General features: G+C 41.3%; 1 protein-coding gene across 1 annotated transcript in view; it reads left to right on the forward strand.

Annotated features, from left to right (window-relative positions):
• VWA5A (von Willebrand factor A domain containing 5A) overlaps window positions 1-25447 on the forward strand; it is a 37430-nt gene extending 11983 nt beyond the window's left edge. The window contains exons 12-19 of the mRNA XM_047879449.1: window positions 4766-4880; window positions 5573-5737; window positions 6016-6116; window positions 6382-6635; window positions 17943-18098; window positions 19389-19519; window positions 23254-23380; window positions 23929-25447. Coding sequence (XP_047735405.1) covers window positions 4766-4880; window positions 5573-5737; window positions 6016-6116; window positions 6382-6635; window positions 17943-18098; window positions 19389-19519; window positions 23254-23380; window positions 23929-24008 — 1129 coding nt within the window. The 3' untranslated portion in view covers window positions 24009-25447. The remainder of the gene's footprint in view (window positions 1-4765; window positions 4881-5572; window positions 5738-6015; window positions 6117-6381; window positions 6636-17942; window positions 18099-19388; window positions 19520-23253; window positions 23381-23928) is intronic.

Here is a 25447-nt window from a genome sequence, read left to right on the forward strand (position 1 = left end):
TTCACGCTTAGGTTAATATTAAATATTTTGGGAAGAAATATTCCAAAAGTAACATTGAGTCTGCTGATAGGCTTGACCACTTCGTTAAAAGGTGGTATCTGACAGAAAACTTGGAAATTTTGTTAAACATCTTGTTCTCAACAGATGTTTACTCTGTAGATCCAGCATTCATTGATGATTATTACCCAAATGTTATTACTGTCAGTGGTTGCAAATGGTGATTTTTAAGTTCTGTCAACTTTTCCAGATTAGTTGGCATCTTACTGTAAAGAAGAGTTTCTTGGGGTGCCTGGGTGGCTCAATCGGTTGAGCATCCGGCTTCAGCTCAGGTCATGATCTTGCGGTTCATGAGTTTGAGCCCCACGTCAGACTTACTGCTCTCAGTGCAGAGGCTGCTTCGGATCCTCTGTTGCCCTCTCTCTGCCCCTCCCCTTCTTGTGCTCTCTCAAAAATAAATAAACATAAAAAAAAAAAAAAGATGTTCCTTCCCCCTCCCTCCCTCCCTTCCTTTTGTTGTGCGAATATATACTTTGGGATTCTTCCAAAATTTTGGATTGTTTTTCAATTTTTTAAGGTTCGTTATTTTCAGTTTTCATTTAGATTTTCAAAAATTCCAGTTTTGGCCAGTGGGAGCTGTGTTTCACTTGTTCCTATGTCTTTTTCATGTGTCTCTTTGGTGTTTGAATATTTCCTTTCTTTCTTATAAAAGAGTACAGACTCATCTATACTTTTCCATCCCTATCGCCAGTTATTTCTACAAGAAGCCTAGTTTCTTTCAGTGAAATGACAAATAGAGGTCAATATTGGAGTATTAGGCATAACTCTGTTACGGGGCTGTTCTTGATTGTAGCCATTTTTGGCAGACTGAACTAGCAACTATTAAAAGAATTTGTTTTAACTGATACCCCTACTTCCAAGGTAATAGCATAACATTCTTTCTCTTTTTTCTTCTATTCCATATTTGTGCCTTTTTTCCTCTATGGTGACAAACCTGGTTTCCCATAAAATTAGTAAATGTGCTCATTTCCTTAATCCAACAATACATACAAAATCTCTCTGTAATGTTTTATAATTCTCTGTGCAGAGGTCTTCATGCGTTTGTTATTAGATTTTTCCCTAGGTGTTTGATACTCTTTTGATTTTTAAATGTTTACTTATTTATTTTGAGGGGAGGGCAGGGGCAGAGAGAGAGAAGGGGAGAGAGAATCCCAAGCAGGCCCCACATGGCCAGCAAAGATCCAGACATGGGCCTTGATCCCACAAACTGTGAGATCATGACCTAAGCCGAAATCCAGAGTTGAACACTTAACTGACTGAACCACCCAGGTGCCCTAGATACTATCTTAAATAGTATTTTTAAAATCATTTTATTTACTGGGCATTTATTTCTAAATAGAAATTGATTATAATAGCTTTTAAAATTTACATGGACCTTTTATTCAGTGACTTTGCCTTATTTAAATATTAATTCTAATAGTATATTTGCAGATTCTTATAGATTTTATTTTTCTTCCCTTCCCTTTTGCCATGGAAAAGAACTTTAGTATAAACCTGAATAGATGTGGTCAGAGCTGGCATTCTTTCCTTGTTTTGGACTTCAGAGGGAACATGTTCAACACTGCATCAATAAGTATGATTGTTGGCTATAGGTTTTTTTGTACATATCATCAGATTAAGGAAATTTTATTTATTTTGAGAGTTATTTTTTCTTTCTTTTTTTTCTAACAAAAACCGTGAATGATTGTTGAATTACATCAAATGCATTTTATGTATCTGTTGAGATGAGTGTTTGATTTTATCCTTTTTTTCTTTTCATGTGTGACTTATAATGACTAGTATTAGGCCAACCTTGCCTTTCTGAAATAAACCCAAATTAGTTGTGATCTATTAACTTTTTTTAATGTATTTTTGGATTCAGTTGTCTGGTAACTTCAGGATTTTTTTTCAACTTTAGGATTTTTACATATATTTTCATGAGAAACGTCAACATATATTTTCTTATACTATTCTTGTCAGGTTTTGATGTCACTGTTATTCTGGCATCAGAAAATGAGCTAAAATTGTCTATTTTTCTATTATCTGAAAGATTTTCTTTTTTAAATGTTTTTAAAAAACAATTTTTTAAGTTTATTTATTTGCTTTGGCAGAGAGAGAGGGAGAGAGAAGGAGAATCCCAAGCAGGCGCCATACTGTCAGTGCAAAGCCCAATGCGGGGCTCAAACCCATGAACCATGAGATCATGACTGACCTAAAATCAAGAGTCAGATGCTTAACCGACTGTACCACCCAGGCACCCCTCTTTATTAAATGTTTACTAGAAGTTGTCAGGAGGCCTTTTTTAAATATCTTTTTTTTGAAATGCACTATTCCTACTTTTATACATTTTTGCTTTTTATGGGAATTTGTATATTTTATCTGAATTTTAAATGTCTTTGGATAAAATTCTCTTATGCTATATTGCCTTATGCTGTTGTTAAATTTTGTAGAATCTGTGATATATTACCTTTTCATTCCTGATGTTGGGTATTTGTGTCTTCTTTGTTTTTTTTCCTTGCCCTAAATGTTTGTCAATTTTAATAATCCTTTCAGAGCACTTTTGAGGTGTTTTTTTTTTTAACCCTCTCTATTGTGCGGTAGTTTTTTCTATCAATAATGTCACTCCAATCTTTATTATTTTCATTTCCCTTTAAATTCTTTGGGTTTATTAGCCGTTCTTTTTCTAACATCTGGGGATGGATGCTCAGGCAGTTGAGTTTTAGACTTTTCTTTTCTAATGCATGCATTTAGATGTATACATTTAAACATATATATCTGAATCCTAATTGGGATCTGTCATTTTCCATTGGCATCCACCTAAGAGTAGTATCAGTGCAACTTTTTAAAGCCTAAATTATTCAGAAGTATCGTGTAATTCCCCAATATTTGGGGATTTTCTATTCTTTTGTTAGGTGTCAGATATTCTATATGAAAAGTTCTAGAACTCCTCTGAGCCTCTAGATGATGTTCTCTTCCCTCTGCGAGGATTGACTCTTTCCTTCTGACAGGTTGGGAGACTAGAAGCAGAGCATCCTAGTCCAATTAGAGCCAAATGAGCTTCAGACATTTGACGGCTGGTTCCTTTCAGATTCATCTCTACCTCTGGGGAGTAGTTCTGCAGGGTTGTGTTAAAAAAAAGCCCTGAGGTGTCTGTAAGGGCAACTTCTCTTTGGAAAGTCCAAGTCTGAAACCGCTTAGTTTTTCAGTCTTTCGAGCCATCTGTTTTGTACTTGGCACTATCTTCAAGGGTAACAGGTAACCAGATACCAGTCCCATCTCTCTTGGCCTCTCTCCTCTCCCAGGTCATGGCCCATACATTCCTATTGTCTTTGAAGCCATTTGATGTTTTCAAAAAGATGGTTAAGAATATTGTATACAGCTTTTCCAGTTCTCTACTGGCTGAAACAACTTTGGCTTTGCTGCAAGCAGAACTGTCCTATGGTGTTCTCCTTTAGGTCCATATCATATATTTAAGTTCCATTTCACCTGCTTGCCAGCTGTTTGGATAAATCAGCTAAGCTCCCTATCTCACTTTCCTCATTTGAAAATAAAGACAATAGCAGTATTTTTCTTATGGGTTTGCTGTGAGGGTTAAAAGGGTATACCTAAGTAAAGCATTAGGAACTGTGCTTCACATACAACATGTGCTAGATAAATTGTCGCCATTATTGTAATTACTATCCTTATTATTGTCATCCATAGGAAGCACTTAAGTAAGTCCTAGGCATGTTGTTAGCCATCCATAACTATTGTTTAGCTTTAGTTTTACACATACAACACTTAAACATGCACATAAAAGCCCTTCATAAGCCATAAGGAATGTAGGCTACTGTTGCAATGCCACATTGGAAATTTAAAGATGATAATATCAAGATGCTGGCAGGCTGTGGTCTCTAGGGGCATTGTCACAGGTCGGTCACTCTAATTAGAAGTCTGGTTCTTAGCCCTACAAGTTCAGAATGTTATGATGTCACTAGAATTGGGGATGATGACTCACACTAACCCCATTCAAAAGAGACTGATGCATAAGCCAAAATTTCAGTGCATTAATTTACAATGAGACGTCTCCTTGTCATGCCTTCTAAAAATGCTTCTATTAGTGTTGCCACTAATAGGCAGTTTAGTTGGGAAGCCAAATTGTAAGCTATTTAGTGCACATGGATTATTTCAGGGAGAGAACTCTCCAGCTAGAAGAGCAGGAGGTACCCTTTCCCACCCTAGGACTGGTCTTGCCAGGGCAGATATGGCTCTAGTACAATGTTAGCAAGGCGTTGATGATAGTGTCTCTTTGATCTTACCTCTCCCACTTTCTCCTACCGTTCTTTGGATTTATTATTAAAATACTTGATGAGGATATGGTCCGAAGATTTTTTTTTTTTCTCCTTCTAGGATCAGCGTAATATATATTGTTTTGCCAGGGGGATCTTATGGTCACATAGACCAGTGCTCAAATGTCATCTCTACCATTTGGTAGGTGTGTGATCTTGGGCATATTTCTTCAATTTGTTGGCCCTCAGTTTCTTATCTGCAAAATGAAGCATAAGCCTGCCTCTTAGGAGTCTTGTGATGATTAAATTGCATCATTAATTTAAGGCATTTGGTCTCCTGATTTGGGTCAAGGAACTAGACTAGCTATTTATCTCTTTATGTATTTTTGACTATTATGTGTTAATTTATAATTTCCCTCTGTAGTGTCTGTCTCTAACCTCTCATCCTTGTACAATTGCAGATGTTTCTCCTTTGGGATTGGAGAAGGAGCCTCCACCAGCCTCATAAAAGGCATTGCCCGGGTAGGAGGTGGCACTTCAGAATTTATCACAGGCAAGGACAGGATGCAGGCCAAGGTGAGGACAGGCCTTGTATTCAGAGGGCCTTGTGATCCAGAGGGAGTGTGGAGCGGGGGTCGGGGGGAGACACTGCCGCAAGGGCAGAGGCAACATCTTGACGCCAGAATTCATTTTCTTATATCCGTAACGCCTTGGGCTATAATACATAGTGGGGCTCCTTTTGACCTGATGTAAATGGGGCCTACTGCAGTTTCTGGAGAAATGGCATCTGGTCCTAGTAGTTGGAAGCCCAGAGACAAGATGCCAGAGGAGTTCAGGGCTTTGCGTTTAAGACCAGAAAGAAACCAAGGATTGTGACCGTCATGATCCGGATTCTAGATGCGTGCTCAAGGAACACTTTGGTGCTCTATCCTATCCTCCATGCAAATGAGACGAAGAGAACAAGAAGGACGAAACGTAGTATGTCTGGTAGATTGGCAGAGGCAGTCAATTCATATTCCCATTTGATCAGTGCACACAAGGGAAGGCATCTTCTTCCTCTGCTTATGTTTGTAAGTTCCTCTTTCCGGGGTGCTGCCATCCTTTACTTTATCCTCCCTTACCCCTACCGCCTCCTAGGACGATATTACGGAACAGGCATAACATATACAGTGTTGCATAGCACCTGGTGCATAATAAGTATTCAGCTGATAGTAGTTATTATTGCCGTTATTATTTTTTTGCTTAGTCTGTTCTCTGTCTTCCACCAGGCACTTAGGGCCCTGAAACACGCTCTACAGCCCGCAGTAGAGGATGTTTCTGTGAACTGGGATTTGCCTCGTGGTCTGTCTGCTAAAACGCTTTCACCAGAACAGACTGTCCTCTATAAGGGTCAGAGGTTAATTGTCTATGCCCAGTTGACTGGGACCATGCCGGTGAGTTCCAATTCTTGTTTGTTCCTCTAGTCAGGGTAGTTACGGCCCCGACCTCTGCTCTAGACAATTTTCTTAAAACTGGTGGAGTCTCATCAAATGATCACACTTGTCGGGTGGAGCCCACCTACCCCCTTCTCCATGATTTCAGTTTCTGATTTCCTGAGCTACCTGGGTCCTAGTCAGAAATTTTAATGTGTTGGGTTGGGAGGGGCCCCAGTTGTGACCTTTCTCTTGGTGACCTCTCCCTTCCATCACGTCTACTCTTCTCTACTTTGCAGCCAGAAGAGGGAACAGGAGAAGTTTGCCTCAACTACACACTCCAGGGCAAGAGTTGTGAGAATAAGGTGACATTTTCCCTACAACCCAAGCTTGATGACAAGTGAGAATCCAGTTTTCCTTCACTGTTTTATTTTGTTTTTTGTTTTTTTTGGGGGGGGGGTGTCTCTGCCATCCTTGAGGGTTGACTTCTCTTAATTTGGGCCTCAATTGTGTCCCTACAAACACTTCTCCTTTCCGACCCATTCAAGTCTTCTCTCTCCCTTTATCTGGCTTTCTCGTCCCTTTGCCAAGGCTAACTTTTGAGGGCCCTGAGGAACTGGTATGTGTGTGCTCTTCCCTAAGTCACAGGGGTTCTTTTCTTCTAGCTTCACTATTCACCGCCTTGCTGCCAAGGCCTTTCTCCAGAGCATGGACATAGGCTTCGGGGAGACTCCAGCAAAAACTAAAAAAGATGTGCTGAAAGTCAGCATTGACTGTGGAGTCATAAGCTCCCACACAGCTTTCATTGCCATCAACAAGGATGTCAACAAGCCAGTTCAGGGGCCCCTGGCTTGTAGGGACATTCCAAGGCCGGTTCTGCTGGGTGCTGCTGCGCAGATGCCACAATGCAAAAGAGTTGGTGAGTGGGTTTTACCCCATTTGAACTCATGTGACACAAGGGGCCCTAGATACGTAAACACGTCATTTGAAGTAAAAGCTTGTGAACTTGAATTTTTTTTCCTTGCCTCTCCACATCTAGGATTTCTGGGTGCTGTGGTCCCTTTCTAGGGGACTAGAAAATATCCCACCGGCAAGGAGATTTTAAATAATCCAAGGGGGAAAAAAAACAAGAAAAATGAAAACAAAGTACACATACACATTGAGTATTCACACAGTCTAAATCTGAGGCTGATGTAGCCTATGGAGAATTAGATGGGTAATGATTATACAGGTGGCTGATGGTAGTGATTTGGTAGTATTAGGGAATGGGTGTCTCAAGCATCAGTCAGGTGGGCTTGAGTACAGATATTAGGGGCTTGAGGATTAGGGTCAGGTAGAGAAATTCCCTGGGCAGGATTCTGTGGCCAGAGGGGAATGTGTGATGTTGGTTGTAGAGGCAGGCTTCAAGCTGCGCCCAGATTTTTGTTTTAGTGGTACCATTTATTTAAATAGAGTAACTAAAAGAACAGGAGCCAGTGTAGAGGGTAGTATGTTGAATTGTTTTTGAGTACTTTGAACTTGAGATCCCTATGGCATATTCATATGAAGATGTCCAGTAGAAAGATAGATAGATGGTTCTGCCATTCAGAGGAAAGCTCAGGGATGAAGATACACATTTGGCAATATTTAACATGTAAGTAATAACTAAAGTCATGAGAAGAGATGAGATTATCAGAAGGCATGTACAGAGTGAGACGAAAGGGGGATGAAATGGAAACACCAAAGAAAACCCAGTATCTAGGATTCCCCACACCAGAATGAAAAGGAATGAAGTAGGATGAGAAGAAGTGAGTGCACATCCAAAACAAATGAAATATGATTTAAAAACGTGGAATTATCAAAGTGTAAGATACTGCAGACAAGTCAAAGTAGAAACTGAAGGGGGACTATTGGGTTACTATCAGAGAAGTTCTTGCTGCTGTAATCAAAGGCGATTTCATTGGCTTCGGTCAGGAAAGAATCCATATTACAGGACGTTAAAGAGTAAAGAGAGGTAGGAAATGAATGTAACGACGCTTTTGATAAACATGAAGCTGGAAAGGGAATGGAATAGAGAGTGGTGTCTACAGAAGTTGTAGAGTTGAGGTGGAATTTTGTGTGTTATTATCTCTTTAAAGTTTCAGAATGGGGGAGATTTGAGGATGCTGTAATGCCCAAGTCAGAGTGTCAGCAGGGAGGGCTGACACTTTTGGGGCGGGGGGAATGGGGTAGCTAACTGAGACGGGTGTCTGAGGAAGTGGGAGACGATGACTTCTAGAGCAGCAGTGAAATCCAGGAAGGACAAGTATTAGGACACTCGCCCACTGTTGCCAGGAAGGAGAGGAAAGGTGGTGGAATTTGATTCCAGTTCACAAACTGAGAGGCAAGTGCTTAGAGTTTCCGTCTGATAGGTTTTCTGTAGTTTTAGTGAAAGAGACAGCAAGACTAGCTACTGAGTCTGAGACAAAAAGAGGTAGAAGAGAGAGTTTGAGGAAAGGGTTTCAAGTAGCTCTGTGGACAATTAGTGCAATTCCCAGGGAAAAATAAAGCCTTTGCCCAGGAGTGTTGAGGGTCCAGTTTAGTTTTGATTCTTTGCCTTTTTTAGTGGCACCAAACTAGCAGAGAGGAGCACAGTCCATGTGATTCATTTTGGCAGGACTCAGCAGCTTTGGTGTAAGAACAAAGGGAGCAGAGTGTTGATGTACTTTCAAGGTTGGGGTATTACCGGATGGGTGTCATGAAAAGGAAATCAGGGACATGGAGTTGAAGAGAGTGGTTAGGTGTTGGACCTGGAACTGAAGCTAAATAGGAGAAAGACTGAAGATAAAAGGAAGGGGACTATAGGGAAAAAGCAGAGGCGACACAGATATAGAGGTCCAGATGAAGTCAAAGACCAGGCAAAATAGAGATCTCTGAGTTAGAAGGCTCCAAAGATTGGATACTGTATTTAAAAAGTGGGATTTTTTTTTTTCAATTTGCGGTTTTTTTTTTTTTTTTTTTTTTGTACAGGTGGAACAATTCTGCTGGATAACAAGATTCTGGCTTGGGAGGGAGTGGCTGAGGTTGCAGCCATTTGATTTGAGAAAGTTAAGACGCTTTGAATGAGGCTGCTGGATAGGTTATCTACAAGGGTACTGAAATCTCAAGATGATGCCAGGCTGTGCAATGAAGTGGGAGTCTAGAAACTAGCATTCAGATGCTTTTGTGAATAATGGGAAGTGACAGAGAAGGTTGGAGGTTGACAGCAGGAAGAGTATGAGGAAGGTAATCCAGGTGAGGGTGGAGGAGTAATGAGCTGGAAGTCACCTTTGTGACTAACGAGGTTGCCAGTCCCACCTCCCCAACCTGGGTACTTAGACTATGGTACCTCAGGAGAGCGCCATGTGAGAGGGACAGAGAGAAAACAGTTCTGGGAAGAAGAAGATTAAAGTTAAGTAGTTGGAAGAAGCCTCCTGTAATGAAATGAAAGATGCAGGAAAGATCATTGTCGGGCATCGAGTGTTCAGAGGACACAGCAGGAAGGGCTCAGGAGGTAAGGGTGTGTGCAGGATGTGGGCTCACAGGAGAAGGAGAAAAGATGGTGGCTGAGGCAGACATGCATAGGAGGACATGTGTCCCACTTTCTCAGTGCCCTTTGCCTATATAGCAGAGAGCAGACGGTGCCTCAGTCTCAATGTCTATACTGGTGGTTTTCAGCTCATTTTAAAGGCCTCGTCCTCCTACCCACCTCATGCATCTTGGCCCACACGGACCAATCAGTACTTGAGCATGTCATGTCAGCTGAATGTTTACAAAAGTCTCTGTAAGCCCATGGTTAACGAGGGCCTGTGCTCTCCAGGTGAGCATGTTTCCAGGGACTTTTCCTCACCCATGTTTGTCTATCACATGTATAAGACTAGACACACTCAGCCCTCTGGGTCATAGATCAGAGAAGAAATGCATGTTTCTCAAAGAGACTTCTCCTGAGATGGAAAGAGCTCATTGTCCCACCAATAGGACCAACTTGGAGACTCACCCTACAGGTGAGATGGGACTCATTGCTCTGCTCTGATCTATGGGGACCAAAGAACTAATCTTCAACGCTTCTGCTTCCCTGGCTTTCTCTAGCCGGAAGGTAATCTGTTTGAAAAGTGGCAGGCAGAGGATGAGATCTGTCCAGTCCCCATGCTTGCTAGGGTCAGCCCACCTTCACTACTCTACAATACAGGACCCTGAAACTACCCAGCAGAGTGTGGGTTAAGGCCTGGTTGAACGCACCCCCTTTGCCATCTCAGCTCATCCAGCTTGCCTGCAGAACTCTCCCGCCCTCCCGCTGCAAAACTCTGCTGCCACCCTGTTTGGGTCCCCGCTGCACTGGTCAGTCTTCTGCAAGTTGGATTTGAGAGTAGATCTTCCTGAAGCTGGCCACTCACTTTCTTTCTGTCACCAAAGGGTGTTCCTCAGAACACCAGCTGTGGTCCAAGCAGCTGGACTTCTCACGTACAGGACAAACTGAGTCAAAGTACATTTTGCCACTAAGACGTGTCTTTTCTAGTAAAATAGGCTTAAAGGCAACTTCTTTCTAGTCTCTGATTCTTGTAGCAAGAATTTGTGGTATACAGTTGTTTAATTGTTGAAACATCTTCATTGCCATTTACCCTCTACTTATTCATTCCCTTTAGGCTGCTAGTTAAGGAGAGGACTTTATGGTCTCAGGTGGAGTCAGATCCCCGTCCTCCCAACTACTGTGGGGTTTTAGGCAAATTAAATTCACTTCCCAGAGCCTTAGTTCCTTCAGCTGCACAACTACTGACCTCACAGGGTTGTCATGAGAAAATTCTTTTATTTATTTGTTTATTTATTTATTTACATCCAAGTTAGCAGATAGTGCAACAATGATTTCAAGAGTAGATTCCTTAATGCCCCTTACCCATTTAGCCCATCCCCCCCCCACAACCCCTCTAAGCAACCCTCAGTTTGTTCTCCATATGTTCTCTGTATGTCTCTTATGTTTTGTCCCCCTTCGTTTTTATATTATTTTTGTTTCCCTTCATGTATGTTCATCTGTTTTGTATCTTAAATCTCTCACATGAGTGGAGTCGTATGATATCTGTCTTTATCTGACGAATTTCGCTTTGCATAATACCCTCCAGTTCCATCCAGGTAGTTGCAAATGGCAAGATTTCATTCTTTTTGATTGCCGAGTAATACTCCATTGTATATATACACCACATCTTCTTTATCCATTCATCCATCAATGGACATTTGGGCTCTTTCCGTACTTTGGCTATTGTCAATAGTGCTGCTATAAACATTGGGATGCATGTGCCCCTTCAAAATAACACACCTGTGTCCCTTGGATAAATACCTGGTAGTTGAACTTCTGGGTTATAGGGTAGTTCTATTTTTAATTTTTTGAGGAACCTCCATACTGTTTTCCAGAGCGGCTGCATCAGTTTGCATTCCCACCAGCAGCGCAAAAGAGATCCTCTTTCTCCGCATCCTCGCCAACATCGATTGTTGCCTGAGTTGTCAATATTAGCCATTCTGACAGGTGTGAGGTAGTAGGTATCTCATTGTGGTTTTGGTTTGTATTTCCCTGAGGATGAGTGATGTGGAGCATTTTTTCATGTGTCGGTTGGCCATCTGGATGTCTTCTTTGGAGAAGTGTCTATTCATGTCCTTTGCCCATTTCTTCACTAGATTTTGATAAGTTCTTTATAGATTTTGGATACTAACCCTTTATCTGATATGTCGGTTGCAAATATCTACTCCCATTCCATCGGTTGCCTTTTAGTTTTGCAGATTGTTTCCTTCACTGTGCAGAAACTTTTTATTTTGATGAGGTCCCAATAGTTCCTTTCTGCTTTGGTTTCCCTTGCCTCCAGAGACATGTTGATAAGAAGTTGCTGCAGCTGAGATCAAAGAGGTTTTTGCTTGCTTTCTGCTCTAGGATTTTGATAGATTCCTGTCTTACATTTAGGTCTTTCATCCATTTTGAGTTTATTTTTGTGTACAGTATAAGAAAGTGGTCCAGGTTCATTTTTCTGCATGTCGCTGTCCAGTTTTCCCAGCACCACTTGCTGAAGAGACTGTCTTTTTTTTTTCAATATATGAAATTTATTGTCAGATTGGTTTCCATACAACACCCAGTGCTCATCCCAAAAGGTGCCCTCCTCAATACCCATCACCCACCCCCCCTTCCTCCCACCCCCCATCAACCCTCAGTTTGTTCTCAGTTTTTAAGAGTCTCTTATGCTTTAGCTCTCTCCCACTCTAACCTCTTTTTTTTTTTCCTTCCCCTCCCCCATGGGTTTCTGTTAAGTTTCTCAGGATCCACATAAGAGTGAAAACGTATGGTATCTGGGCGCGTGGGTGGCTCAGTCGGTTAAGCAGCCGACTTGGCTCAGGTCGTGATTTCACGGTCCGTGAGTTCGAGCCCCGCGTCGGGCTCTGTGCTGACAGCTCAGAGCCTGGAGTCGGTTTCAGATTCTGTGTCTCCCTCTCTCTGCACTCCCCACCCCCCCGTTCATGCTCTGTCTCTCTCTGTCTCAAAAATAAATAAACGTTAAAAAAATTAAAAAAGAAAACATATGGTATCTGTCTTTCTCTGTATAGCTTATTTCACTTAGCATAACACTCTCCACTTCCATCCACGTTGCTACAAAAGGCCAGATTTCATTCTTTCTCATTGCCACGTAGTACTCCATTTTGTATATAAACCACAATTTCTTTATCCATTCCTCAGTTGATGGACATTTAGGCTCTTTCCATAATTTGGCTATTGTTGAGAGTGCTGCTATAAATATTGGGGTACAAGTGCCCCTATGCATCAGAACTCCTGTATCCCTTGGGTAAATTCCTAGCAGTGCTATTGCTGGGTTGTAGGGTAGGTCTATTTTTAATTTAAAAAAAAAAAATTTTTTTTAACGTTTTATTTATTTTTGAGACAGAGACAGAGCATGAATGGGGGAGGGTCAGAGAGAGGGAGACACAGAATCTGAAACAGGCTCCAGGCTCTGAGCTGTCAGCACAGAGCCCAATGCGGGGCTTGAACTCACGGACCACGAGATCATGACCTGAGCCAAAGTCAGCCGCTTAACCGACTGAGCCACCCAGGCGCCCCTATTTTTAATTTTTTGAGCAACCTCCACACTGTTTTCCAGAGTGGCTGCACCAGTTTGCATTCCCACCAACAGTGCAAGAGGGTTCCCGTTTCTCCACATCCTCTCCAGCATCTATAGTCTCCTGATTTGTTCATTTTGGCCACTCTGACTAGCGTGAGGTGATATCTGAGTGTGGTTTTGATTTGTATTTCCCTGATGAGGAGCGACATTGAGCATCTTTTCATGTGCCTGTTGGCCATCCGGATGTGAAGAGACTGTCTTTATTCCATTGGATATCCTTTCCTGCTTTGTCAAAGATTAGTTGGCCATACATTTGTGGTTCTCTTTCTGGATTCTCTATTCTGTTCCATTGATCTGAGTTTCTGTTTTGGGGCTGGTACCATACTGTCTTTATGGTTACAGCTTTGTAATATAGCTTGAAGTCTCGGATTATGATGCCTCCAGCTTTGGTTTTCTTTTTCAAGATTGCTTTGGCTATTTGGGGTCTTTTCTGGTTCCATTCAAATTTTAGGATTGTTTGTTCTCGCTCTGTGAAGAATGCTGGTGTTATTTTGATAGGTAATGCATTGGATATGTAGATTGCTTTGGATAGTATTGACATTTTAACAATATTTGTTCTTCCTATTCAGGAGCATGGAATATTTTTTCCATTATTTTGTGTCTTCACTTTCTTTCATAAGCTTTCTGTAGTTTTCGGTGTATAGATTTTTCACCTCTTTGGTTAGATTTATTCCGAGGTATTTTATGGTTTTTGATGCAATTGTACATGGGATTGGTTCCTTGATTTTCTGTTGCTTCATTGGTGTATAGGAATGCAACCGATTTCTGTGCATTGATTTTATACCCAGTGACTTTGCTGAATTAATGGATCGGTTCTAGCAGTTTTTTGGTGGAATCTTTTGGGTTTTCCATATAGAGTATCATGTCATCTGTGAAGAGTGAAGGTTTGACTTCCTCTTGGCTGATTTGGATACCTTTAATCCTTTGTATTGTGTGATTGCTGGGGCTAAGACTTCTAATAGTATGTTGAATAACAGTGGTGAGAGTGGACATCCCTGTCTTGTTCCTGACCTTAGGGGGAAAGATCTAAGTTTTTCCCCATTGACAATGATATTAGCAGTTGTTCTTTCATATGTGGTTTTAATGATCTCGAGATATGATCCTTCTATCCCTACTTTTTTGAGGGTTTTTATCAAGAAAGGATGCTGTATTTTGTCAAATGCTTTCTCTGCATCTATTGAGAGGATCATGTGGTTTCTGTCCTTTCTTTGATTGATGTGATGTATCACATTGATTGTTTTGTGAATATTGAACCAGCCCTGCATCACAGGTATAAATCCAGCTTGGTCGTGGTGAATAATTCTTTTAATGTATTGTTGGATCCAGTTGGCTAGTATCTTGTTGAGGATTTTTGCATCCATGTTCATCAGGGAAATTAGTCTGTAGTTCTCCTTTTTAGGGAGGTCTTTGGTTTTAGAATCAAGGTAATGCTGGCTTCGTAGAAAGAGTGGAAGTTTTCCTTCCATTTCTATTTTTTGGAACAGCTTCAAGAGAATAGGTGTTAACTCTTCCTTAAATGTTTGGTAGAATTCCCCTGGAAAGCCATCCGGCCCTCGACTCTTGTTTTTGGGAGATTTTTGATTACTGATTTGATTTCTTTACTGGTTGTGGGTCTGTTCAAATTTTCTATTTCTTCCTGTTTCAGTTTTGGTAGTTTATATGTCTCCAGGAATTTGTTCATTTCTTCATATTGCCCATCTTATTGGCTTATAATTGCTCATAATATTCTCTTATTATTTTTGTATTTCTGCTGTGTTGGTTGTAATCTCTCCTCTTTCATTCTTGATTTTATTTATTTGGGTCCTTTCCTTTTTATTTTTGATCAAACTGGCTAGGGGTTTATCAATTTTGTTAGTCCTTTCAAAAAACCAGCTTATGGTTTCATTGATCTGTTCTACTGTTTTCTTTTTTTGTTTGTTTTTTGTTTTTTTGGTTTTGATAGCATTGGTTTCTGCTACAATCTTCATTATTTCCTGTCTTCTGCTGGTTTTGGGTTTTATTTGGTGTTCTTTTTCCAGCTCTTTAAGATGTAAGGTTAGGTTATGTATCTGAGACCATCTTCCTACTTCAGGAAGGCCTGAAGTATTGCTATATACTTCCCTCCTATGACTGCCTTTGCTGTGTCCCAGAGGTTTGGGGCTGTGGCGTTATCATTTTCATTGGCTTCCATGTACTTTTTAATTTATTCTTTAACTTCTTGGTTAGCCCATTCATTTTTTAGTTGGATGGTCTTTAGTCTCCAAGTATCTGTTATCTTTCCATATTTTTTTTCTTGTGGTTGATTTCGAGTTTCATAGCATTGTGGTCTGAAAATATGCACAGTGTGATCTTGATCTTTGTTGAAATTGTTGAGGGCTGATTTGTGTCCCCGTACGTGATCTATTCTGGAGAATGTTCCAAGTGCACTGGAGAAGAATGTGTATTCCACTGCTTTAGGATAAAATGTTCTTAATATATCTGTTAAGTCCATCTGGTCCAGTGTCATTCAAAGCCATTGTTTCCTTGTTGATCTTCTGTTTAGATGATCTGTCCATTGTTGTAAGTGGGGTGTTGAAGTCCCCTACTATGGTGTTATTATCAAAGAGTTTCTTTATGTTTGTGTTAATTGATTTATATATTTGGGTGCCTCATGTTTGGAGTATACATGTTTACAATTGTTAGATATTCTTGGTGGATGGACCCCTTACTTATGATATAATGCCCTTCTTCATCTCTTGTTATGGTCTTTATTTTAAAATCTAGATTGTCTGATATAAGTATGGCTACTCTGGCTTTCTTTTGGTGACCATTAGCATGATAGATGGTTCTCCATACCTTTACTTTCTATCAGAAGGTGTCTTTAGGTCTAAAATGGGTCTCTTGTAAACAGCATATAGATGGATATTGTTTTCTTATCCATTCTGTTACCCTATGTCTTTTGATTGCAGCATTTAGTCCACTGATATTTAGAGTGAGTACTGAAAGGTATGAATTTATTGCCTTATGTTGTCTGTAGAGTTGGAATTTCTGGTGGTGTTCTCTGGTCCTTTCTAGTCTTTGTCACTTTTGGTCTTTTTTTTTTTTTTTTGGTTGTTTATTTATTTGTTTTCATCTTTTCTCCCCTCAGAGAGTCCCCCTTAAAATTTCTTGCAGGGCTGGTTTAGTGGTCACAAACTAATTTTTATTTGTCTTGGAAACTCTTTATTTCTGCTTCTGTTTTTGAATGGCAGCCTTTCTGGATAAATAATTCTTTGCTGCATATTTTTCTGATTGAGCACATTGAATATATCCTGCCACTCCTTTCTGACCTGCCAAGTTTCTTGTGGATAGGTCTGTTGCGAACCTGCTCTGTCTTCCCTTGTACGTTAAAGACTTTTTTTCCCCTTGCTGCTTTCATGATTCTTTCCTTGCCTAGGTATTTTGTGAATTTGACAATGATATGTCTTGTTGAGGGTTGGTTTTTGTTGAATCTAACGGGAGTCCTCTGTGCTTCCTGGATTTTGATGTCTGTGTCCTTCCCAAGGTTAGGAAAGTTTTCTGCTGTGATTTGCTCACATAAACCTTCTACCCCTTTTTCTCTCTCTTTATCTTCTGGGACTCCTATGATTCTGATGTTACTCCTTTTTAATGAGTCACTGAGTTCTCTAATTCTTAAATCGTGCTCTTTTGCCTTAGTCTCCGTCTTTCTGCTTCATTGTTCTCCATAAGTTTGTCCTCTATATCGCCGATTCACTGTTCTGCTTTATCTACTCTTCCATTCTTGCTGCCGTGGCAACCATTCGAGATTGCAGCTCAGTTACAGCATTTTTTATTTCATCCTGACTAGCTTTTACTTCTTTTATCTCCACAGAAAGGGATTCTAATCTATTTTCAACCCCAGCTAATATTATTATTGTGATTCTAAATTCTTGTCCAGACATCTTGCTTGTATCTGTGTTGATTAAACCCATGGCTGTCATTTCTTCCTGTTGTTCCTTTTGAGGTGAATTACTTCGTTTTGTCATTTTGAAGGAAGAAAAGGAATTAATAAACTAAAAAAAAAGTACAATTAAAAACAACACAAAGAAATCAAATAAAGGATGCTAGAAATTAGGTGTGTTTTGGTCTGGTTGTTGAAAGGAGCTTGATAAATTAGAGAAAAAAGGGAAATATAAGAAAAAAAAGAAAAAAGGAAAATGTTTGAAAATTTGAGAAAATGAATACAATAAAATAGAATAAAACGAGATGATGGAAGTAATAATTTTAAGAATTTACAAAAAAGTTAAAAATTTAGAAAAAAATTAAAGATATATTTTTAATAATGGAAAATAAAAATAATGTTTTTCTCTTTCTGTATTCAAGAAAAGAAAAGAAAAAGAAAAAAAATTGAATAGATTGACCAGCAAACAGACTGAAATATGATTGAAATTACATCAGTCTCCCCTAGAAGTCGAACTGTGAATCACTTTATAGTCTATAGACTAAGCACATGGAGAGACTCTTGGTGTTCCTCAAGAGCTCTGTTGGCCCAGTTGGGCGGGGCTTAGTATAACAGCTCCATTCTCCAGTAGATGGCACTGCTTACCTCACAGGGGTGGATTGTTGTGGCACATAGAGGTGTTTATGCCCATGTGCGGGAGGGATGAAAATGGCGTTGCCCAGCTACCTAGTCTCTAGTATTGGAGCTCTGTGCTCTCCCCGACTAGCAATCAAGCACCCCTCCTTTGTCTCTGGCTTCTGTTCACGTCTCGCTTTTACACTGTCTGTGATGAAGCTGTCAGGCTGCCAGGTGGCACCTCCCTCCTGAGTTTTATTTCAGATGGGGCTGTGTTTCCCAGCCCCTCATTTCTGAGGGACTGTGGCTTTGACCCATTCTGGCCTTCTGGAGGAGGGTCTGGCTGAGCAATGGCCTGGTGCCAGCCCTCCTCAAGGAATGTTCATGAGACTCTGCTGCTGCTGATGCTCAGAGACTGTGACTAGGCACCAGTCCACCCATGAAAAATTTCATGCAGTTGTGTAGCAGCAGCATTTCAGGGATTATGGCAAATTACAACACACATCTGGCACCAGGCTTCCCTCTTAACATCCTTGTTCCAACACCAGTGAATGTGGTTGTTCTCCAGGGTCTGCTAGGATCTTTGGCTGTAGGCATGGTTCACAGCCTCCACCAAATATCTTCCAAGCAATGAAACTGCCTGTCCAAGACATAACGCCCCAGGAATTGAAGGACCTTGATGCTGGCTCCTGGGGATTTGACCTTCCCACCAGAGCACCGCCAGGTATCGAGCTGTAGAGTTTCAGACTCTATGCTTCCCTGTTTATAGTGTCTTAATGGAATTTAAACACTCTCCTTTCTCCTTCCTCCTTTCTCCCTTTTTTGTTCAGTCCCTTGCATACTCTTCCTTTTCTCTCCAGCCGCTTTTGGTGGGGGGTGCTTTCCCATACTCTCCCCACCCCCCATCTCCATCTTCTCTCTGCAAGCAAAAACAGCTCTCTGCCCTCCACAGCTTCTCTCTCCACCAGTTCACCTCTCTGCACTGCGTACCTGCCAAGTTCTGTGGTTCAGGTTGTGCAGATTATTGTATTAGTCCTCAAGTCAGTTTTCTAGGTGTGCAAGATGGTTTAGTGTTGATCTGGCTGCATTTCAGGGATGAGAGATGCAAAAGAACTTCCATGCTGTTCTGCCATCTTGGCCACTTTGAGAAAATTCTTCATGGTAGCCACAGAGTAGCTTTACTTTGTGTTGGTTTCCTAGGCCTTCCTCACTTAGAATATTCCAGCTCTGACCATCCTCTTAGCAAAGATGAAAGAAAAGTTACCTAGCAGTGGTGAGCTTCTGGTTTTTGTGAGCTATTTAGCAACTACTTTTTGTATGGAACCAAGGAAGGGCCTTCCATACTTTTTGTACATTTTGAGTGTTAGCAAAGCTGAGGTTCAAACTAAGACTGTTGAAATTCAGAGATTTTTTTCCCCCATTAGAGTAGAATTGTTTTCTAGTTATAGTTTTTCTCACCTGCTAATTTCCAAGTTGCTGTAAGTACACCATCACATATGATAGATAACCAGATGTGAGATACTTTCTGTGTGGTCTTTAAGCAACTGTTGTAGCACCCAGATAAGACACTAGACTACCCTTTGAGGTACGTTGCTAGGTGCTTCCTTTATATCTGCTTTCTTTTGAAAATTTTTATAATTAAAATTCAAGCTACATTGGTGTAGATTTTTTTTTAATATACATCAAGTTTTAAGGCCCATTTAAATAGGACTGGATAAAACTTTAAGCAGCATTATCATGTGGGTTCTTTAGTTCCTCGTATCTTTTCCTTGTTGCTAAATTTTTAAGTGTAGCTCCCCTAGATTTAGTATATCATTCAGGTGGCCTACATTGTCACAGAGAAAATACCTGCCTCCCAGGGGAAGGACTATGACAGGTATCTTGGTAGGATCTGCTTAGCTCTGTGCTGTCACTATAGCCTGTCTTTCTCAGGTATGCTAAGACCTGTCTTTCTCAGGTATACTAAGGGATCGTAGCTCTATAATTTCTCACGCTCTTTTTTTGTTCCCCAAAGTCTTTGGAGAGACTTATCTGGTGCAGCTGATATCCCTCCAAAATGCAGATGGTTCCTGGGATCTAGATGAAGATCTGGCCAGGATCCTAGGTATAAGTTTGAAAGACCTATGGTCTGCACTCCCTGTCAAGGTAAGATTCAGAGAAGAAAAAGGAGTATGTATGTTTTTGAAGGGTTGGGGTCGGTCATGAGATTGGGGTGATTCATGACTCATCTGAGAAAGGAGACTATAGGAGGCCATAGACTAAATTGATTTCTAATAAATAGATGTTGAAGATTTTTCTTGGTATGTTAGAGAAGAACGAACAAGGAACTAAGAGCCTAGTTGGTGGGAGTTGATGGATGACAAAGGGAAAGCAAACATCTTCTTTCACTTCTTATTCCCCATCAGTCATCTTAGTTAGAATAACTAACATTTTTTGAGCAATTACTCTCTGCCAGGCACCATGCTAAGCACTTAACATCCACTGACTTATTCATCATAATAATTAAACTAAATCCTATTCACATTATTGCTATTTTATATAGAACCATAATACTGTGTCTGAGTTTTCCCAGCCAGTCAGTGGCAGAGCTGGATTCAGTTCTAGAACTGTCTTCAGAATCTACATTGCTACTAATTTGTGCATGTGGCCCACAAATCAGCAAAATTTCACTGAAGTCAGGACAGGTATTAATAGGGAATCACCTAGTTATTTCAAATGTGTCTAAGTCTGCTAATGAGGACAAATTTCAGTCCAGAATTTCAAGGCAACTTACCAAATCTTCTGAGAAATTGTTAAATATGGACAAAGACCAAAAGCCTGAAGGACAGGTGTTGTTCTGAATTTTCAAAATGTGAAAGGTGGTTAAATAAACCTCAGGGACACCTGGGTGGCTCAGTTGGTTGAGCATTGGGCTCTTGACTTTGGCTCAGGTCATGATCTCATGGTTCATGAGTTCAAGCCCCACACGGGTCTCTGCACTAACAGCGTAGAGCCTGCTTGGCATTCTCTCTCCCCTCTCTTTCTGTCCATACCCCACTCGTGCTCTCTCTCTCTCAAAATAAGCTTAAAAGAAATTTTTTAAATGATTAAAAAAAAACCCTCAAAAATCCTATACCTGCATCAACTAATACAGTATCCACTTGTCCAATGGCTATTGAGCAATTGAAATATGGCTAATGCAAATGAGGACAAATTCTTAAGTGAATTAAAATGGGATGTAATTGTGAAACACATGCTGATTTTAAGACTTACTGTAAAAAATGCAAATATTCATTAATAATTATTTTTATATTGATGTTAAAATGATATTTTTAATGTGTTAGGTTAAATAAAACATATTAGTAAAATAATTGTACCTGTTTATTTTTATATTTTTACATATGGCTACTAGGACATTTAGGATTATATGTGTGTGTGACATTATATTTCTACTAAAAACAACTGTTCTAGAACAAATAATTAAAAGGATAATTTATAAACCATTGGAAAAAGATATAAGAATCATGATGTTCTAACTCGGTTTTATTGGGAAACCAATGACATGTCAGACTAACATTTCCTTCTTCGACATGGTAACTGGGCCAACCAATCCAGGGAGTCAGGAACCCTGGGGTATCTGAATTTCATTAAGGAATTTGAATTTTTTAAACGATGAGTATATGGACTGAGAACAAACTCACTGAAAATTCATTGCACTGAATAATGAATTTTTTCAAACTTACAACAGGTTTTTGGAGCCACCAAGCTCTGCATTCTCTGGAGGTTTATATTTTCAATGAAAATTTAGATCCAGTGCTAAATTTCTGAATTTGCCAAAACTGGGAGATAGAACAGTAACAAAATTGAGATCCCAAAAGACCTTGAACAATGAATGACTTGTAACTTTCCTGAGGGGGGGAAAAATTACTAGGAATCAAAATACTCTTTTTGCTTCTAAATCTTCAATTTTGTAAGCAGAGAATAGAAGCAAAATGACTTAAGACCTGTTGCAACATGGAGACTTGGGGTGACTGCAAACTTCATGTGAACCAACGCATGTGATATGTGATCAGTGGAAGGCACAGGGTTTTCAGAAGAGCTGTGTGTGTTATGTTTTTGGGGCTGTGGTCATAGAATTTCATAAGTTCACTGACCTCCATATGTGACCACTTAAGGAAGTGTATTTTAGTTTTTATTTTTATTTTTTAAGTTGATTTATTTTGAGAGAGAGAGAGCAGCGAAGGGGCAGAGAGAGAGGGAGACAGAGAGAATCCCAAGTAGGCTTTACACTGTCAGTGCACAAAGCCGGATGCAGGCCTCGAACCTATGAACCGCGACTTCATGACCTGAGTCAAAATCAAGAGTAGGATGCTTAACCAACTGAGCCACCCAAGTGCCCCTAAGGAGGTATATTTTAAACATCACTGTGATGTTTCTAGACTAGATCAAGCATGGGGATTCTTATTGCTCTGACATTAGCAGTTCTTTTAAAGAAGAATGAAAGGAATTGAGAATTTTGATTGACAGGACTCCTCACAGAGGACCTGATAGCTGTTTCCAAATTTTAAAGGTCATGATCTAAAAGAACAGTTTTTCTTGATCTGTTGTGTCTATAAACTGAAGGTGGGACCCTGGGTGAAAACTCATTTTCTTTCTTTTTTAAAAAAAGATTTTTTTAATGTTTATTTATTTTTGAGAGAGACACAGAGTGTGAGCAGGGGAGGGGAAGAGAGAGAGAGGGAGGAAGAATCCGAAGCAGGCTCCAGGATCTGAGCTGTCAGCACAGAGCCCGACGTGGGGCTTGACCTCACTGTTGGTGAGGTCATGATCTGAGCCAAAGTCAGACCCTTAACCGACTGAGTCACCCAGGCATCCCTAAAACTCATTTTCTGTTCTCTGCCTGAGACTCTCTCTTGAGTGAACAGTGTGACTCCAGTCCCAGCTGTGTCATTTGCTAGAAGGCCAACTTTGGGCAAATCATTTCACTTTCTTATGAATCAGTTTTCTGTCTCAAAAATGTCATTATTGGTGGGGCGCTTGGGTGGCTCAATGGTTAAGTGGCTGACTCTTGGTGTTGGCTCAGGTCATAATCTCATGGTTTTGTGAGTTCAAGCCCCACATGGGGCTTTGCACTGGCAGCCCAGAGACTGCTTGGGATTCCCTCTCTCTCTTTTTGTCTCTCTCTCTAGCTCTCTGCCCCTCCCCCACTCATGCTATCTCTGTCTCTCAAAATAAATAAATAAACTTAAAATTGTTTTTTTTAATTGAAAAATGTCATTATGGGGCACCTGGGTGGCGCAGTCGGTTAAGCGTCCGACTTCAGCCAGGTCACGATCTCGCGGTCCGTGAGTTCGAGCCCCGCGTCAGGCTCTGGGCTGATGGCTCAGAGCCTGGAGCCTGTTTCCCATTCTGTGTCTCCCTCTCTCTCTGCCCCTCCCCCGTTCATGCTCTGTCTCTCTCTGTCCCAAAAATAAATAAATGTTGAAAAAAAAATTAAAAAAAAATGTCATTATGGGTAATTCCTCTTTTTTTTCTTTTGGTTTGGCAAATATTCAAATAAAACATTCAATACTTTATAAAAATATAAAGAAATTATGCACGTATTCTCTTATCATAGCTTGGGAATGCTTGTTGGGGATTTTGTAGGAGTTTTCAGCACCGCCCTGGTGGTTCTGCTGGATTGAAAACTTAAGACTTTTCTACTCTAAGACTCACAATTTTTGCCCTGAGGCTCAGGGCCTGGCTTTACGCCTTGCAAGTAGCAGATGAGGTTCCGAGAGAGCAGGTCGTCACATTTAACAGCAGTTTGGAGCAAAGTGAGTGAGGAGGTGTTTGTGTCCCCTCGAGGGGCCTCCTGCTCCAACTTGGAGGTTTCAGGGAAGTCTCTGTGTGTTGTACAGGATGCAGATTCCTCAAGCTGGGCCACAGTCCTGGCGGTGGTTTGGCTACATGCCAAGGCTAAGCACCAGAAGTGTGAGTGGGAACTTCTGGAAAAGAAGGCCAGAACCTGGATTAACAGTAATGCAGGTAGGAGTTCAGTCCTAAGACCCCCATCTCCTTCCCTCCGTTGGAAGCTGGCCATCTTGCCAGGTGCTGAGCCTCCAAGCCTGCTAGCAGATGACTGAGAGGGAGGCCCCGTGGTCCTCTCCCAGTTCAGACCTTTTCTGGACTCCCCCATAGTTCTTTCCTTGGGGGAGGGGGCTGAGAGTGCAGTCTTAAATGGGGGAAGGGGAGGTAAGTAAAGAGGGAAAGGGACAAGGATGGGGACTGTGAATTGTGAGAAGGAGATGACGTGGTGTTTATTCTCCTCACCATCTCGGTACTGTACCGAGTGTAAGGCTGGACTGGAGCTCTCACCCCTCGGGGGTTTATTAGCTCACTGCTGCTCAGTATTTCCGGGGTCTGAGAAGATGAAAGGGAATCTGGGCAGTAGGAAGAGAAAAGTCAGGGGTGTTAAAGAAAGACAGGAGCCAGACTCCGGGGAGATGAGCAGGCCAGTTTAGGGGAGACTCGGGGAAGAGTGTTCACTCTCATTGTGATTCCTCAGCCTAATTCTTGTTTTCTCCTCCTAACAGGCTCCATCAAGAAAAAGCTTGTGAAAGCTGCTATTGCTTTTACCAAGTCCTCCGTGGACCCTGCTGTCTTTGGGATCTGAGGAGACTGTCCAGAGAAACAAGTGCCTCTCCCCTGCTGCTGCCCTTTCCTTTACGCTCTCCTGCTGTGGTGTGTTTTTCCTTTTACACCTGGCCTGTCAGTTTCTTGACATACAAGTGAAGGATGCCCATCCCACCTTGCCTCTCTGTTCCCGGTTCCCTTTGGGTAGGGCGATCCGCTGCCCCCCCCCCCCCAACATGTACCCTCAGCCAAGTGCCAATGGCCCCAGAACCTGTTCCCTTTCTTGGAGGAATTTAAAGCATTTAGATATTTAGATATTTACATTCCTTCCGGGTTTTCCAGAATGACCACATGAAAAGCAGGTGACACAGACTCCAGACTAACGGGTACAGCACTGATGTAGGAGATCCCTAAATAAGAGAATTCAGTGCATTATATTCGCCTGTTCCCTTTGGTCTTTTTTTTTTTTTTTTTTTTTTTTTTGAGAGAGAGAGACATGGTGCAACTGAGCAAGGGGCAGAGAGAGAGAATCCCACAAGGGGAAAAGGGCAGGGGAGAGAGAGAGAGAGAAGTGGGGCTCACCCAGTGTGGGACTCCCAGTGTAGGAACTGTGAGATCATGATCTGAGCCGAAGTCAGATGCTTAACGACTGAGCCACCCAGGCACCCCTATTCCCTTCGATCTTATATACTCATCACGATCAGACTGCTGAGCTATCCAATTTTCTATTCTAAGATAGGACAAAGAGTTGGAAGGGAGGTTGAAAGCCAGCATCGGGATCAGTATAACCTCAAGATCACAAAGAGAGAGACTCCACGGGTCCTCTGTGAGAGGCGGCACTGCTGGTGGCCTTCCCGGTTGATTCCACTTGGATTTTGCTAACCAGTAGCACATGCCTTCCCTCCCACTGCCTAAGAGACGGGACTGAATCATACCTTTTGGGGACAGATGTTTCTCCTTAATTGTTAAACTTTTTTTTTTTTTTTTAAGTTTCTTTATTTTGAAAGAGAGAGGGTGAGAGGGTGAGCTAGGGAAGGCCAGAGAGAGAGGGAGAGAGAGATCCACGCAGGCTCTATGCTATCACTGTGGGGCCTGACACAGGACTTGATCTCATGAGCCATGAGATCCTGAGCCAAAATAAAGAGTCAGATGCTTCACTGACTGAGCCACCCAGGCACCCCTTAATTGTTAAACATCTTAGTAAGAAGCTAATAATGGAATCTTTCATCTTGGCCTGAACCCACGAGGCCTCAAAGTCAGGCTCTATAATCTATAATAAAGGAAAAAGTGGGTTTAAAGGTAGCTTTGCCTGAGACCTGAGACTGGATCATTCAGCCCATGAGGAAGAAAGGGGCTCCCCATGCTTGTTTCTGACCTTCATGTCCCACATACTCTGTCCTAGTGGGAATGACCCTATTTGACGTGGTGTCCCCTACGATACTATTGTACCAATATTAAAATGTCTGTCTCTACACTGCA

The sequence above is a fragment of the Prionailurus viverrinus genome, chromosome D1 (assembly GCF_022837055.1).
Source record: "Prionailurus viverrinus isolate Anna chromosome D1, UM_Priviv_1.0, whole genome shotgun sequence".
NCBI classification, from domain to species: Eukaryota; Metazoa; Chordata; class Mammalia; order Carnivora; family Felidae; genus Prionailurus; species Prionailurus viverrinus.